Source organism: Myotis brandtii, unplaced genomic scaffold, assembly GCF_000412655.1.
Source record: "Myotis brandtii unplaced genomic scaffold, ASM41265v1 scaffold1032, whole genome shotgun sequence".
NCBI lineage: Eukaryota > Metazoa > Chordata > Mammalia > Chiroptera > Vespertilionidae > Myotis > Myotis brandtii.
Window position 1 is genome coordinate 154,888 of NW_005353467.1, and position 17,937 is coordinate 172,824.

A 17,937-nucleotide genomic window follows, 5' to 3' on the forward strand; every position below is an offset into this window, starting at 1 on the left:
TTTTATTGATTTTTTACAGAGAGGAAGGGAGAGGGATAGAGAGTTAGAAACATCGATGAGAGAGAAACATCGATCAGCTGCCTCCTGCACATCCCCTACTGGGGATGTGCCCGCGACCAAGGTACATGCCCTTGAACGGAATCGAACCTGGGACCCTTTAGTTCGCAGGCCGACGCTCTATCCACTGAGCCAAACTGGTTAGGGCTTACTGTGTACTTTTAATTACCTGACTGCACATCAAGAAACAGCTCTAAGAGGACTCAGCCTCTATATAAAACCAGAAAGAAGAAAGATTCAGATGCTTCTCACTTCTAATATGTCTCCTAATTATGTGTATGTTTATTTTTTAATATAAAGTAAGTGGGATTTATATTGCTTTTAATTGTTGGTTGATGGAACCAATATTGGAAAATATAGGAAGCAGAGGTGTCAAGTGAAAGCAATCATAGATAATTATGTCATAGAGTCAGCAACTATACAGACTAGCGGTATAGGAAAAACCTTGTGTATCTTTGTACCTAACAACACAATAATGCATTTCATTTATTTCATATTAATACAACATAGGGAGTGCTGTATTAACTATAAAAGACCAGAAACTTTTTGCACAGGGTTGTTCAAATTCATAATATTATGTTCTGTCACTGTACCAAGATGCATAAAACTTGATATAAATTGAAAGCTTGTTTATCAATTTTTCCATTTGTAGTTCCTATGGAAGACCCACTTAGGGAGATGGCTGAGTACATGGATTCCAGTCAAGACGAGGTCTGGGAGAAGACCTCCTACAACAAACAAGTTACATTTTTGGTATACCGAGAAGGAGAGCAATTGAATTTCTTTCGTGTAGTAGATAGGGGAGATGGCACTTTAACACCATTATCTGAATCTTTAAGGTAAATAAATAGGTTTTCATTTGCATGTCTCACTTAGAAAAGGATAACATCATACAATACACTCTTTAAACCTTTATGTTTACCTTGTTTTGTCAAAATAATCTTATCATATTCACAAGACTGACTAAATTTCCTGCATTCTTCTCTATTCCTGTGGCCCTGGGTATGTGATTCTGAAATTGCCCTTTATATGATTAATACTTAGAGAGTAATTTTTAAAACTGAAATTTATTTTTTTTAAAAATATGTTTTTTATTGATTTTAGAGAGAGATGAAGGGAGAGGAGAGAGAGAGAGAGAGAGAAACATCAATGTAAGAGAGACATTGATTGGCTGCCTCCCATATACGCCCCAACCTGAGATCAAACCTTCAACCTGGGTATGTGTGCTGACTGGGAATTGAGCCAGCACTGGATGATGCTCAACCAACTGAACCATACCAGCCAAGTCTGAAATTTCTTTATGGAATAAGATTTTTCATACAAAAGATTTATTTCTGTAACATTATGAAACTAAGATGCCTACTAGATCAGAGTCTTGTTATAATAATGTTATTATAATAGAAAGGATTGAATCTAAAATTACTAGCTTTTTTCAAAATTTAACTCTGCTGCTTAAAGGTGTATAAATCTTGCCCTAACCGGTTTGGCTCAGTGGATAAAGCGTCGGCCTGCAGACTGAAGGGTCCCAGGTTCGATTCCGGTTGCGGGCACATCCCCAGTAGGAGGTGTGCAGGAGGCAACTGATCGATGTTTCTTTCTCATCTCTGTTTCTAACTCTCTGTCCCTCTCCCTTCCTCTCTGTAAAAAATCAATAAAATATATTTTTTAAAAAGGGTGTATAAATCTTACTTCTCCAGTCTTGTTTTTCTACTCTAATAAAGGAGGGAAAGTTATATTACTTATAAAATCATAAAGATACAACCTAAAGGTACTTAGCTTGGCAAAACAACATTTGGAAGTCAGACTAGGTAACCTATAGGTTTTTGTGCACTGTCTTATTATGATTCTTTACTGCCTTTCACTTAAGTCACTAAACATTTACTGAACTTTTTAAGCATGTTTCTACACTAGGCACTAGGTTACAAAGATGATTATTCCTCCCTCATGGAACATGCAATCTGCTATAAATATACCTGTAATACACTGTTGGCAATTGTTAAGAAGGATATCAGCATCTCTGGAAAACTAGATGAGAGGGGCTTCATTTTGCTTGAAAGGAGGGGAGTTAGGGACAACCTCTGAAAAGAAGCAACTGTAAAAGAGGAGTAGGAGTTTGCCAAACAGAGAAAGGAACAGTATTACAGGTAACTAAATTTAATCCACAACATAAAAAGCTAGTGGCAAACCATTCATGGAAAAGATAACTGTAGCCTGGAGAACAGTGTCTGAGGGTCTGGAATCCTGGCACAGTTTAGCTGGGAGCTCTGCTCAGGGTTCCACAAGCTGCAATCATGGTTTTGGCAAAGGTGCACTCTTCTCTGGAGGCTTGGCTGGGGAACATAATCTGCTTTCAAGCTCAGTCACAATGTTGTCATAATTCATTTCCTGGTGGCTCTATGACTGAAGGCCCGGTATTTTTTTGCTGGCTATTGGCTAGAGGCTGCCCACAGCTCCCTTTTGATGAACTCAAAGTCAACTGATTTAGGACCTAACTTACATCTGCAAAATCCTTTTATTTTTCATCTAATCTGTTGGCTAGATGTAAATCATAGGTCATGCTCATGCTCAAGGAAGGGTAGGAGAGTATATGGGTGTGAGCATCAGGGATCGGGAATCATGGGGATTCCTTTAAGATTCTGGCCACCACAGAGTGCTGTGGGGAAGGAAGATTAGACTCCTTCTTTGTGGCCACAGAGAACAGACTGTAACAAATGAGTGTTGACTGTTGATTCTTTTTTTATATAATATATACTTTTATTGATTTCAGAGAGGAAGGGAGAGGGAGAGAGAGAGAAAGAGAGAAGAGGAGGGAGAGAATGAGAGAGAGACACATCGATGTGAGAAACATGGATCGGATGCATCCCCTACACACCCTGAATGGGGCTGAACGAACAACCTGGGCATGTTCCCTGACTGGGAATCAAACTGGTGACCTTTCAGTACATGGGACGATGTTCAACCAACTGAACTATTCCAGCCAGGGCTCGCTTAAGTTTTTAACTTTTGAAGGCATGACTTTATATATGTGATCACAGTAATGCTAGTTGTCAAAATGACATTACTACAGTATAAGTTTCTCATGTAATTACTGTTTTGCCTTGTAATATTAGGTGGAATTCACTAAGAAACATTATCAAGTTCATAGCAAAAGCCAATTTCCAAAGGCACTTAGTGTTTATATTAGCAGTTGAAGGCAGTTCTTTTCATTCAGAAAAATTTATTATCATCCCTGAGCTAAAAAAATCACAATAAAACTTCTATCAAGCCATTGAACTGATGGCTAAATCCAGGAGACAAATGAAGTTTACCATTGAATTACTGGTTCAATAATACATGATAGATTCAAATATTGGCTCTAGAAGACCTGCTGATGAATAATACAATGAGTAACCTTAGGTGTTAAACACCTTACATTTTCATTACCTTTGTAAATTTGCTAAGCTCTTTTTTTGTTCTACACATATTTTTACTCCATTAATTGTAGCAGATTTCACTTCAAGTTGTACTGAATTAGTGTTTTAGCAACTTCTTTGAAAATATTCTTAACTCTAGTTGTTTTATGCAGCCTTTTCAAAGAGGCTAGTTTTTTTTTTTACTTACTTCAGACTTGGTATTGATGTCCGGAGCAATCTGGCCAGGGCCATCTTTTATTTTTTTTGAGGCAGTTTTACTATGATGAGATGTTCCATTTCATATTTTTAAAATTTTCTGACCATTGCTTTCCTGCAATGAGACCTTAGTCTGGTAATGTCCAAATATGTTGTTTTTCTCTAGCATAGCTACAGTGTTATTACATAATAAACAAAATGCTTTGCCATTTAATTGATAGCAAAATGATTCACTCTATTGTGCCTTAAAACTGCAGCATTCAAAGTCTACTTTTCTTGTTTTGACATGTTGGATATGTACTGGTAATTTAAAAAAGTCACTGTATAGTGATACAAATGGCACTCAAAATGCTGTTGAATTATGACTATGCCACTGTGATCTGCAGTGTGCCAAGCCACAGTGCAAAGCAAAGACAGCCCCATACAATTCTGTTGCGGTTTTTCAACTCTCCCATTGTAGTGCAAAATCAGCCACATGTAGTATGTGATCAAGTGATATGGCTATGTTCCAATACAACTTCATTTATGGACACAAATTAGAATTTCATACAATTTTCGCATGTTATAAAATATTATTTTGAGTGTTTTTCAACTCTTTAAAATTGTAAAAACCACTCTTGGCTCACGGGGCATGCAAAATAAGTGGTGGACTGAATTTGGCCTGTGGCTATAGATTGCTGACTCCTGCTCTAAGAAGAAACAGAGAATTGGGTGCTTATTTGATTCATTGCAGTACAAAATCTAGTATCGTTTTTAGTCTCAAATCTTTTTAGTTAATCATGTCACCTTCCTGCGTTTCTAAGTGTGATAAAATAGAGGGAGGCATTGCAAGACCTAATTAATAGGTAACTTTTCTGTGAAAGTCATATGAGGACTTGGCTTAATGATGAACAATATTCATCTTGAAATAAATATTACATTTGCTCATCTCTTATTCTTTAATCACAGTATTAGATTAAAAGATATATATTAAATATTGATTGGGTTACCGAAGACCTAATTAGGTAACTTTTCTGTGAAAGTCATATGAGGACTTGGCTTAATGATGAACAATATTCATCTTGAAATAAATATTACATTTGTTCATCTCTTATTCTTTAATCACAGTATTAGATTAAAAGATATATATTAAATATTGATTGGGTTACCAATGAGATCAAAGAAGAAATTAAAAACATCCTGGAAACTAATGACAATGAAAACACAACAATCCAAAACCTATGGGACACAATGAAAGCAGTCCTGAGAGGGAAGTCTCTAGCTCTACAGGCCTACCTCAAAAAACAAGAAAAAATGGTAGTAAATCATCTAAATCTACAGCTCAAAGAATTAGAAAGAGAGCAACAAGAAAACCCCAGAGTGAGCAGAAGGAAGGAGATAATAAAGATTAGAGCAGAAATAAATGACATAGAGACCAAAAAAACAATACAGAAAATCAATGAAACCAAGAGCTGGTTCTTTGAAAGGATAAACAAGATCGACAAACCTCTAGCCAGGCTCACCAAAAAGCAAAGAGAGAGGACCCAAATAAACCAAATCAGAAATGATAGAGGCGAAATAACAACAGACCCCACAGAAATACAAATGATTGTTAAAAAATACTATGAACAACTCTACTCCAACAAACTAGACAACCTGGAGGAAATGGACAAATTCCTAGAAAAATACAACATTCCAAAACTTAATCAGGAAGAATCTAAAAATCTCAACAGGCCAATAACTATGGAAGAAATTGAAGCAGTCATCAGAAAGCTTCCAGCAAACAAAAGCCCAGGACCAGACGGCTTCACAGGGGAGTTTTACCAAACATTCAAGGAAGAACTAAAACCTATCCTCCTCAGACTACTACAAAAAATCCAAGAGGAAGGAACACTTCCAAGCTCATTCTATGAAGCCAGCATCACCCTAATACCAAAACCAGGTAAAGACAACACAATGAAAGAGAATTACAGGCCAATATCCCTCATGAACATAGATGCCAAAATCCTCAACAAAATCTTAGCAAATCGGATCCAACAGTACATCAGAAAGATCATACACCATGACCAAGTAGGATTTATCCCAGGGATGCAAGGATGGTACAACATCCGTAAATCAATAAACGTAATACATCACATAAACAAATTGAAAGAAAAAAACCACATGGTCATATCAATTGATGCAGAAAAAGCATTCGACAAAATCCAACACCCATTTTTGATAAAAACTCTCAGCAAGGTGGGAATAGAAGGATCATACCTCAACATAATAAAAGCCATATATGACAAACCCACAGCCAACATCATACTCAATGGACAAAAACTAACACCATTTCCCCTAAAAACAGGAACAAGACAGGGATGCCCACTCTCACCACTCCTGTTCAACATAGTACTGGAAGTATTAGCCATTGCAATTAGACAAGAAGAAGAAATAAAAGGCATCCAAATTGGAAAAGAGGAAGTAAAACTGTCCTTATTTGCAGATGACATGATATTATACTTAAAAAACCCTAAAGACTCCATCAAAAAACTATTAGACTTAATAAAAGAATTCGGCAATGTAGCAGGATACAGAATTAACGCCAAGAAATCTATGGCATTTCTATACACCAATAGTGAACTTGCAGAAAGAGAGACTAAAAAAGCAATCCCATTTACCATCTCACCAAAAAAATTAAGCTACCTAGGAATAAACTTAACTAAAGAGGTAAAAGACCTCTACTCAGAAAACTACAGGACGTTGAAAAAAGAGATAGAGGAAGACATAAAGAGATGGAAGAACATACCATGTTCTTGGATTGGTAGAATCAACATCATTAAAATGTCCATACTACCCAAAGCAATCTATAAATTCAACGCACTTCCCATTAAAATACCAACGGCATATTTCACAGACCTAGAACGAACTCTCCAAAAATTCATCTGGAACAAAAAACGACCCCGAATAGCTGCAGCGATCCTGAGAAAGAAGAAAGTAGGTGGGATCTCAATACCAGATATCAAGCTGTATTACAAAGCCACTGTTCTCAAAACTGCCTGGTACTGGCACAAGAACAGACATATAGATCAATGGAATAGAATAGAGAGCCCAGAAATCAGCCCCAACCAATACGCTCAATTAATATTTGACAAAGGAGGCAAGAACATACAATGGAGTCAAGACAGTCTCTTCAATAAATGGTGCTGGGAAAATTGGACAGATACATGCAAGAAAATGAAACTAGACCACCAACTTACACCATACACAAAAATAAACTCAAAATGGATAAAGGACTTAAATATACGACCGGAAACCATAAAAATACTAGAAGAATCCAAAGGCAACAAAATCTCAGACCTATGCCGAAGCAATTTCTTCACCGATACAGATCCTAGGGCATTGGAAACTAAAGAGAAAATAAACAAATGGGACTACATCAAAATAAAAAGTTTCTGCACAGCAAAAGAAACCATCAACAAAACAACAAGAAAGCCCACTACATGGGAGAACATATTTGCCAACATTATATCTGATAAGGGCCTAATCTCCAACATTTATAGGGAACTCATACAACTTAACAAAAGGAAGATAAACAATCCAATCAAAAAATGGGCAAAGGACCTAAATAGACACCTTTCAAAAGAGGACATTCAGAAAGCCAAGAGACATATGAAAACATGCTCAAAGTCGCTAATCATCCGAGAGATGCAAATCAAAACAACAATGAGGTACCATCTCACACCTGTCAGAATGGCTATCATCAACAAATCAACAAACGACAAGTGCTGGAGAGGATGTGGAGAAAAAGGAACACTTGTGCACTGCTGGTGGGAATGCAGACTGGTGCAGCCACTATGGAAGACAGTATGGAGTTTCCTCAAAAAACTGGAAATGGAACTCCCATTTGACCCTGTGATCCCACTTCTAGGAATATATCCCAAGAAACCAAAAACACCAATCAGAAAGGATATATGCACCCCTATGTTCATAGCAGCACAATTCACCATAGCTAAGATTTGGAAACAGCCTAAGTGCCCATCAGTAGATGAATGGATTAGAAAACTGTGGTACATCTACACGATGGAATACTATGCTGCTGTAAAAAAGAAGGAACTCTTACCATTTGCAACAGCATGGATGGAACTGGAGAGCATTATGCTAAGTGAAATAAGCCAGTCAATGAAGGAAAAATACCACATGATCTCACTCATTCATGGATAATAAAGACCATTACAAACTTTTGAACAATAATAGATACAGAGGCAGAGCTGCCTCAAACTGATTGTCAAACTGCAGTGGGAAGGCCAGAGAGGGTTGGGGGGCAGAAGGGAGGGGAGTAAGAGATCAACCGAAGGACTTGTATGCATGCATATAAGCATAACCAATGGACATAAGACGCGGTGTCTTACCCTCTCTCTTCCACTCTCACTAAAAATCAATGAAAAAATATCCTCAGGTGAGGATTAACAACAAAAAGATACAGAAAAGGTTAAATATAAGCATTCAAGAAAATATTGAGGGAATTTGTATTCCTAAGTGAATGCCCTATGTGCATGCATTAAAACTTGATTTTCTACTGGTAAAAAAGAAAATATTTAGAAATTCAAGAAAATACTTAGAATATTTAAATATAAAGAAGGATATTTTAGATTAAATTTATAAATTACTATGTTATCCTAGTGTAGTTATATTTTTCCAACTAGAAAAAAATTATGATTGACTTCTAACTGATCTCATCAATCTAGGCTTTGTGAGGGAAAAACAGACACACAGTTGTGTGATTATTTTAAAAATATTAGGTGAACTTAAAAGTGTTTTTACTAGTAATCCTCTAAAACGTATCTAGTGAAATATTTCATCATAATTGTACTTTTTTACATACACACACAGGAAACAGTAAAGGACCAGTTTGTTAGCTTTTTTAATTTTTAAAATATTTTTAGTAAGGTTGAGTCACAAACCTCTTTCAATATCAGTATGGGTAAGTTGAAGCTAAAATACCACAGAGCAGTGCTTAAAGTTCAATTATTTCAGGGTAACCAAGAGCAGAGTACACTGAGTCCTTCGTTCCATCACTAAGGGTGAACTGGCAGAAATCTTCACTCAAGCCTCCATGTCAGGTAGAGTTAACCTCAAGACAAGGCCTTCACATACTACAGGTTCTGTTCCTTTTTTGGGCACTGTTGTTTGGTGCCTGGGAAAGCAACAGGAAATAGTATAAAGAGTAGACTTTGGAACCAAATAGGGATTTGAATGTTAGGTCCACCATTTATTAGCTTTCTGGCCAACAAAATTACTTAACCTCTCTCAACTGCAGTTTTACTTATAAAATGTGATATAATTTTATATAGTTTTGTAAAGGTTATAAATAATATGTGGAGAGTACCTGGCAGAATAGGCACTTAGTAATTGGTAACTATTAATTTAGTGTTGTGCCTCTTGTGTTGATTTTCATGCGGTCGAAGGCATCTACAATAGGTAGAAGTAATTGTCACAAGGCACATACTAGGAGATGAATTGGTTATGGGATTAATTCCTGCCATTCTTCCTTCTAATAGTCATGCCAGCTGTGCATTAACCAGCCCTCAATTTCACAATGTCATCCCTTTCACCATATAAAGTTTAGGAGTGGATTATTCACCCTCTTCTTTGCCTTTGTGTGGGAGGAGTATGTGTTTCGGAAGTGCTATGGAATATGCCTTATCAAGGCTATCCAAATAGTTTTCATTCTCACAGCCATATAGAATAGGAAATCTTATTAACCCTCAGATTCTTTAGCACAGATACGTTAGATTTCCTATAAGTAAACAAGTCACAGTGACTAACACATTTTTTTTCCCTGTTTCATTTAAAACTTTAGTCATTCTTCAAACATGGTGAGCTTGTGGTTTTTTTGTTTTGTTTTGTTTTGTTTTGTTTTTCAAACCTCTACCAACTTAATTTTCTCATTGTTGAAAAAGCTAAATTTCTCCCTGGCTGGTGTTGCTCAGTTGGCTGGAGTGCCATCCCTTACACCAGAAAGTTGCAGGTTTGATTCCCTGTCAGGACACATATCTAGGTTGCAGGTTTGATCCCCAGTGGGGAAGTCGGGAGTGTACAAGAGGCAATCGATCAATGTTTCTCTCTCTCTCTCTCTCTCTCTCTCTCTCTCTCTTCCCCCTCCCTCCCTCCCTCCTGCTCTCTCTCAAATTAATAAGAACATATCCTCGAATGAGGATTTAAAAAAATTTAAAAAAGAAAAATCTGAATTTCAATAATGTTTGTGTTCAGTTCAACAAACATTTTTGGAATATGTGCCAAGCATTGTGCCAGGTGCTAAGACTAGGAAGATGAAAAAGCCTAGCAACTGCTTTCAACTTATACATACGGTGGAGAAAGAGGGATAGATACTTAAATATAAATATGAAGATGGTGTGATAAATGCCATTGCGTTATGTAGTCAAAGAAAAGGGATCCCAAATAATAATCATGTTAAGATTTGAACAAATGTCATGATGATTAATCAATATTTGAAATGTTTTACATGGTTAATAATTTGTGTCATGACTTGCCTGGGGTGTCTTTTTCATTTAAAATGTATGCTGTTCTAAACACGCTAAGAAAAATCTTAAGTTATCTGCATTTTTTGTTGTTGTTCTTTTTTTAAAATATATATTTCATTGATTTTTTTTCACAGAAAGGGAGGGAGAGGAATAGAGAGTTAGAAACATTGATGAGAGAGAAACATCAATCAGCTGCCTCCTGCACACTCCCCACTGGGGATGTGCCCACAACCTGGGATCCCTTGGTCTGCAGGCCGACGCTCTATCCACTGAGCCAAACCAGTTAGGGCTGTTGTTGTTCTTTAAGAAGGGAAACTGTTCAGATGACACCTATGTGTGAGTTCCTTTTTTTTTTTTTTTTAAAAACTCTTAATTGAGAATCCTCTGAGGATGAATAAAAATCAAGACTTCTTCTCTGTGTCAATTTCTTTTTCATTCTGGTTAATGGAAATTTGATCAGCTTGTGGTCTGGGTTGCACATTACCAGCCTTGGCTAATAAAATGAATCAGATCATTCTTGTGGATTTTGCTCCTGTGGGAAAGGTATAGCCAAAAGGAACTTCACTTATGCTCTCTTGACTTCAGAAAAGCTCAGCTGTACTAGAATTTTCAGTAATGCTAGATTGTGATACTTAGCCCCATTAACTTTTTTCTCCTAAACTATATTTTTAAAAATACATTTGTCTTAAATTTACATTGACAAGATGGATTTATTGCTTTGTCATTAGCAGCATCTATAGTTTCTATTGCACACAGAGTATTTTTAGTCATTGGGCATGTGTCAGGCACATAACAATAGTAATTATCATTGTCTTTGCAGTGGTGGGTCAGTGTATAATTTGTATACTGATGAGGATGAAGAGATTGAGCCTTCTCCTTCTGGGCAACAGATAATTGAAAATTCAATCACTATGAATAAGATGAAGCTGCTGAAGGCTAAGATGGAGAACATGAATCTCAGCAAAAAGGTGAAGCTGTGGGCACTTGGCCAGGCCTTTCTCTAGTTCAGGGGTGGGCAAACTTTTTGACTAGAGGGCCACAATGGGTTCTTAAACTGGACCGGAGGGCTGGAACAAAAGCATGGATGGAGTGTTTGTGTGAACTAATATAAATTCAAAGTAAACATCATTACATAAAAGGGTACGGTCTTTTTTTTTTTACTTTTATTCATTTCAAATGGGCCGGATTCGGCCAGCGGGCCGTAGTTTGCCCAAGGCTGCTCTAGTTTATCCCTGCAGGGCTCACGTATTGATGTCTGCTAGGAATTGTGAAAAATTATTTATATTTATAAAATATTATTCATCTCAAGTTTTTGGCCTCAGTAATTTATTGAGATGTTAAAAGTGATGAATTGTTTTGTATAGACTCGCAACAAATTTAATGTGATTATATTGCACTTAAAGTAATTAATGATTTTAAAATTGTCATAGGTCTAAAGCTGAGGATAATAATAGATAGCCTAATCTTAATCTTACAATTATTTTTAATGCTGCATTTATATTTTCTTATTATGGATATCTTTGTCTGGGTGTTGACAAAGAATATGCCTATGTTCAGCTTCAGTAGATATTGTCAGTTTCCCAATGTGATTCCAAAGTAATTGAACCAATTTACATTTTGTCCCATAGTGAGTAAGACTTGCAGTTTTCATGCATTCTTACGGGTGTTTGGTAGGTCATCTTTTATTTTTGTCATTCTTGTTGATGTGTAGAGCCATCACATCACAATTTTAATTGACATTACTTTTACTAATGAGGTTGAGCTCCCTTCAGATGTTTATTGAGTATTTCGATATCCTTTTTTGCAAACTGCCTTTTCAAATATTACCCGTTTTTCTATTGAGTTGTATGTTTTTTGCTTATTGATTTTTTTGTTGTTAATCCTCACCCAAGGATATTTTCTGGAGGGGGAGAGACAGAGGTAGAGAAACATTGATGTGAGAGAGACACATCAATTGGTTGCTTCCCACACATGCCCCAACCAGGGCCGGGGATTGAGCCTGCAACCGAGGTACATGCCCTTAACTGGAATCGAACACAGGACCCTTCAGTCCAAGGGCCAATGCTCTGTCTACTGAGCCAAATTAGCTAGGGCTGCTTATTGAAAATTTTTTTTGAGATCTTTATATAGTCTAGATATAAACCTTTGTCTCAAATATAATACACGTATATATATGTATATACACATACATATGTATGTATATGTACATATATATATATATATATATACATATATATACACACACACATACACATCTCAGTTACTTTGCTTTTCACTCGATTAATAGCGTGTCCCATTTTCTTTATTGAACTATATGTACATATAATAAAATTCACAAATCTTTAATGTACAGCTTGATGAATTTTTACATTAATGTAAACTCATGTAGGAACAACTAAAATTAAAATGGACCTTCCTCTCCAGTTTTCCTTATAATCTTTCCTAGTCAATACCTACCTTTTCCATTTCCAGAAATAACTACTGTTCTTATATTTGTCACCATAAATTAGTTCTGCCTATTTTTGAACTTTGTATCAGTGAAATAATATGTTCCCTTTCTCCTTTTTTTTTGGCCTGGTTTCTTTTGCTCAACCCATAATAGTCTTACAACTCATCGTGTTGTTGTATGCATCAGTTCATTCTTTTTTACTGCTGTGTACTATTCTACTGTATGACTATACTTATGATTGTTTCTTCTCCTTTTGACAGACATTTGGGTTGTTTCTAGTTTTTGGCTTTTCAACAATAAAGCTGCTTTGAACATTTTTATACATATCTTTGGTGGACATACACACTCTTCTTTGGGGCATGTACCTAGGAATTGTCTTATAGTCATGGGGTAGGTATATATGTAACTTTAGTTTCTGTGCCAAACCGTTTTGTCAAGTGTCTGAATCAATTGACACTCCCATCAGCAACACTAGAGTTCTAGTTTGTACCACATCCTTAACACATGGTATTGTCAGTCTTTATCATTTTAACCATTCTGGTGGGTGTGTAGTGATTTTCATTTATATTTCTCTAATGAGGAATAATGTTAAGTTTTTCATATGCTTATTGGCCATTAAGATACTGACTTTTGTACCAACTGTTTTTATATCATTTTATATATGCATCATATTTTTAAAAAAATCTTGACTTGTCAGTACCTGTTAAAGTCTTTTGCTCATTTTCTAAATTGGGTCTTCTACCTTTGTTTATTGTTTTTTATAGGCATTTTGATACTATGAATATAAGTTTTTTGTCAGAAGTGTGATTTATACACAGTTTGCTCTTTTACTTTCTCATTCTTTTAGTAGGTATTCTTTATTTTAATGTATGCTAACTTACCAGTTTTCCTTTATGATTATCAATTTTTATAGCCTTTAATAAAGTCTTTACCTTCCACAAGGTCTTGAAGACATGCCTTGTGTTTTTCTTCAAAAGGTCCATGATTGTTCCTTTCTCACTTAGATTTACAATCCATTTGAAACAAAACCTTTTTTAAAATATAATATGAGGGAGGGTGAAGAAAAATTTCCCACAATCCTAAATGTTTATGCACCTAACAACTAAACTTCAGAATATATGAAGCAAAAGCTACAAAGATAAATAGACAAATTTATAGTTATATTAGAATACTAGAGGCCCAATGCACGAAATTCGTGCAAGGGGCTTGGCCCTTGCAGACTGGTGGCTGCCTCGGCCCTCACAGCCCCGGCTTCATCTGGAAGGTTGTCCAGAAGGATGTCTGGAAGGTCGTTCAGCTGTCCTGTCTAACTAGCATATTATGCTTTTATTATTATAGAAGATTTCTACATTTCCACTCTCAGAAAATGGATAGAAAAGATAAACAATCAGAAAGGACACAAAAAGGCTTGACAATACCTCCTTGTCCTAACTGACATTTATAGAATACTCCACCTAATGACAGCAGAATATATTTTTAAAAAGTGCACTCAGAACATTTACTCAGATAAACTGTATACATGCTAGCAAATAAGTCCCAATATTTTGAAAAGATTCAAATTACATAAAAATGCTTCCTTTTTAACTTTATATTTATTGTTGACACTATTACAGATGTCCCTCATTTTCTTTTGCCCACCTCCACCCAGCTGCCACACCTTCCCTCTGGCCATCACCACACCATTTTCTGGGTCTATGAGTTCTTTAGCTAATTCCTTCACCTTCTTTCATCTAGTCTCCCCCCACCTCCCTGTGACAGCTGTCAGTCTGTTCCATGTATCCATGCCTCTGTTTCTGTTTTGCTCATCAGTTTATTTTGTTCATTAGATTCCACATATAAGTGAGATCATATGGTATTTGTCTTTCTCTGACTTGCTTATTTTACTTAGCAAAATCCTCTCTTACTACAATGAAATAAAACTAGGAGTCAATAACAGAAAGATACTTGGAAAGTCTAATATTTTAGAACTAGAGGCCCGGTGCACAAAAATTTGTGCACTCGGGGGGGAGGGGGGGGTCCCTCAGCCCGGCCTGTGCCCTCTCGCAGTCTGGGACCCCTCGGGGGATGACCACCTGCTGGCTTAGGCCTGCTCCCCAGGGGATTGGGCCTAAGCTGGCAATCAGACATCCCTCTGGCAGCCCGGCAGCCCTCGGGGGATGTCCACTTGCCAGCGGGGAGCAGACCTAAGCTGTAGTCGGACATCCTTAGCGCTGCTGAGGAGGCAGGAGAGGCTCCCACCACCACCGCTGTACTGGCAGATTATTGAATTGGTGGCATATCATCTTTTATAGTATTCTGTATGATCCTTTGTATATTTGTGGAGACCATAACTTATTTTGTATTTCTGATTTTGTTTATTTGAGTATTTTCTCTTTTTTCCTTAGTGAGTCTAGCCAGGAATTTGTCAATTTTATTAATCTTTTCATTGAACCAGTTCCTACTTACATTAATATTTTATATTGTCTTTTTGGTCTCTATTGAATTCTGCTCTTATTATTTCCTTTCTTCTACTGGTTTTGGGTTGCTTTTTGTTCTTCTTTTTCTAGTTTTTTAAGATCTAATGTTAGGTTGTTTATTTGGAATTTTTCTTGCTTTTTAAAGATAAGCCTGCAATGATATAAACTTCCCTCCTACTACCACTTTTGCTGCATCCCAAAAGTTATGTTGTCATTCTCAGTTGTGTATGTATCATTTGATCTCGCCTTTTTTTTGTTTTTTGTTTAGTTAATCCTCACCAGAAGATACTTTTTTTAATTGATTTTTAGAGAGTGAAGGGAGGGAGCAGGGGATGGGAGAGAAAGAGAGAAATATCGATGTGAGAGAGAGAGACATCGATTAGTTGCCACCCGCATGTATCCTGACTAGGGTGGGGATTGAACTTGTAACCCACATATGTGCCTTTGACCAGGAATTGAACTCGTGACCCTTAGGTTTCAGGACTGACACTCTAACCACTGGACCACATTGGCCAGGGCTGATCTCTCCTTCTATTCTTTCTTTGACCCAGTCATTCTTTAGTAGCATGTTGTTTAATCTTCACATATTTGTGGGTTTTTCCACTTTTATCCCAGTTGATTTCTAATTTCAAAGCATTGTGATTAGAGAACATGCTTGGTACGATTTCCATCTTTTTAAATTTGATGAGGCTATTTTTTGTGTTGCAGAATACTGTACATCCTTGAGATGGTTCCATTTGTACTGGAGAAGAATGTATAATCTGGTGTGCTGGGATGAAAGGCTCTGTATATGTCAATTATATTCATTTGGTCCAGTGTGTCATTTAAGGCCAATATTTCCTTACTGATTTTTGTTTGGATGCTATATCCATAACTGCCAATGGGATATTTGGGTGCCCTCCTGTCATTGTGTTTTTGTCAGTTTCTTCCTTTAGTTCTGTTAGTGGTTGCTCACTGAGTCTGCCCCTTGAGTGTGTCACTCATGGATGTGTAAAGTTGTAATCTGTTATGGTCTGAAGCTGTTCATCAGGTGCACTGGCTCTAGGGCAGTGATGGCGAACCTTTTGAGCTCGGCGTGTCGGCATTTTGAAAAACCCTAACTTAACTCTGGTGCTGTGTCACATATAGAAATCTTTTGATATTTGCAACCATAGTAAAACAAAGACTTATATTTTTGATATTTATTTTATATATTTAAATGCCATTTAACAAAGAAAAATCAACCAAAAAAAATGAGTTCACGTGTCACCTCTGACACGCGTGTCATAGGTTTGCCATCACTGCTCTAGGGCCTCCAGGGAGGTCCAAAGTCAGCCACTGGCTGAGGCCACCCCACAGGTGCTGCAGAGAGATTTGCAGATGCTTGCTATTTGTATTGGGTTTGGAAGTGCCCAGGCAGGACCCAGCTGTGAAGCAAGGCAGGCTGGTGCTAGTGCTGGGTCTTGGGCCTTTTATTGATGGGTTTGGAGCATGCTGACCCAGCTGCAGCTTGTTTCAGCAAAGTGAAGCCTGAGCCAGGACAGGCCATTCAGTTGGAAAAGCTGCAAATTGGATGGGGCAGGGTCTCAGGGAATCACCAGGGTGGAGCCAAAGTGTGAGCCTGGCTAATGAAGACTCATATATGGCTGCTGGTCAGCCCTGTGACAGGAGAGGTCCCAGCACAGGAACAATGACCCCTGTGAGCACCACCATCTGGGAGAAAGCTGCCCCGGAGTTCCTGCTCCGGTGCCAGACAATCCATTTCCTCCCCGTATGTGTCCGGGAACCCCAAAGCTGCCTTGTGCTGGAGCTCAGAGGGATGGAGTCCAAGTAAGTTTGTGCGCCGGCCCTTTAAGAGAAACACCTGGGTCTCCAGCAGCCTCCACATCACGCAGCCACAATCCCCACTGGTTTTTACAGCTCAAAGTTATGGGGACTTCTCTTCCCAACTCCGGAACCCTGGGTTGGGCGTCTAATGTGGGGCTGAGACCCCTTGCTCCTCAGGGCAGCCTCCGCAGCGAAGATCTCCCTCCAGACCAGCCCGATCCATGCCTCTGCCCCTCCTGCCTGTCTCAATGTGCCTTCTTCACTTCTCGAGTTGTAGGACTTCCATTCAGCCAGCTTTCAGGCTGTTCTGAATGGTGGTTGTTCAGTATTTTAGTTGTAATTTTGATGTGGCTGTGGGAGGCAGCGAGTATGGGCGTTTACCTACGCTGCCATCTTGGTTCTCCCGTTTATTGATTTTAGAGAGAGAGAGAGAAAAACTTCAATGTGAGAAACACGGCCTGGTTTCCTCTCGACATGTCCTGAGTGGGGATCAAACCTGCATTTCAGGTCTATGCCCTGACTGGGAATCGAACCCGCAACCTTCTGGTGGACCAGATCATGCTCCAACCAACTGAGCTGCCCAGCTAGGGCCAAAAGTGAGGATTTTGTTTGGCAAAGTAAATTACTTATGTCAGTCCCCCTCTTCTCTCTGTATAGTGAAATGCAGTTGTTTAAATCAATGGCAGTTTATTGAAAGGTAGGGTTGGTGTGTTTACGATTTTGTGGTTCCCTTTTGTGTGATGGGATTCTTTCACTTTCTTGCTGCCTCTTCACCTTCATTGTCAAGTTCTAAATGGGTGCCTTTTCCTTCCAGCTCCCCGCTTCTTGCTAGAGAAGTGGTGCCTTCTGGAAGCTGTCACCTCAGGTCTCCAACAGTTTTAAGTCACTTTTTTTCTATTTCCTAGGATATTGGACCTGCTGCTTTCAGCATTTTTCATAATGAAGTGGGATTTTCTCTTTTTGGGTTTATTTTATACTTGTTCCATTAGCCCTAGTTTATCCACATCTGTTTTTCTCTTCTCCGTTTCCTCCTCCCTCTCTCCCCTCCTTCCCTCCTT

The 17,937-nt window shown here is 37.9% G+C and overlaps 1 protein-coding gene across 1 annotated transcript in view; it reads left to right on the forward strand.

The window, feature by feature from the left end:
* The first annotated feature begins 711 nt into the window (after nucleotides 1-711).
* ZFAND4 (zinc finger, AN1-type domain 4) overlaps nucleotides 712-17,937 on the forward strand; it is a 31,676-nt gene continuing 14,450 nt past the window's right edge. Inside the window, exons 1-2 of the mRNA XM_014537398.1 lie at nucleotides 712-896; nucleotides 10,989-11,136. Of these exons, the coding sequence (XP_014392884.1) occupies nucleotides 715-896; nucleotides 10,989-11,136 (330 nt within the window). The 5' untranslated portion in view covers nucleotides 712-714. The remainder of the gene's footprint in view (nucleotides 897-10,988; nucleotides 11,137-17,937) is intronic.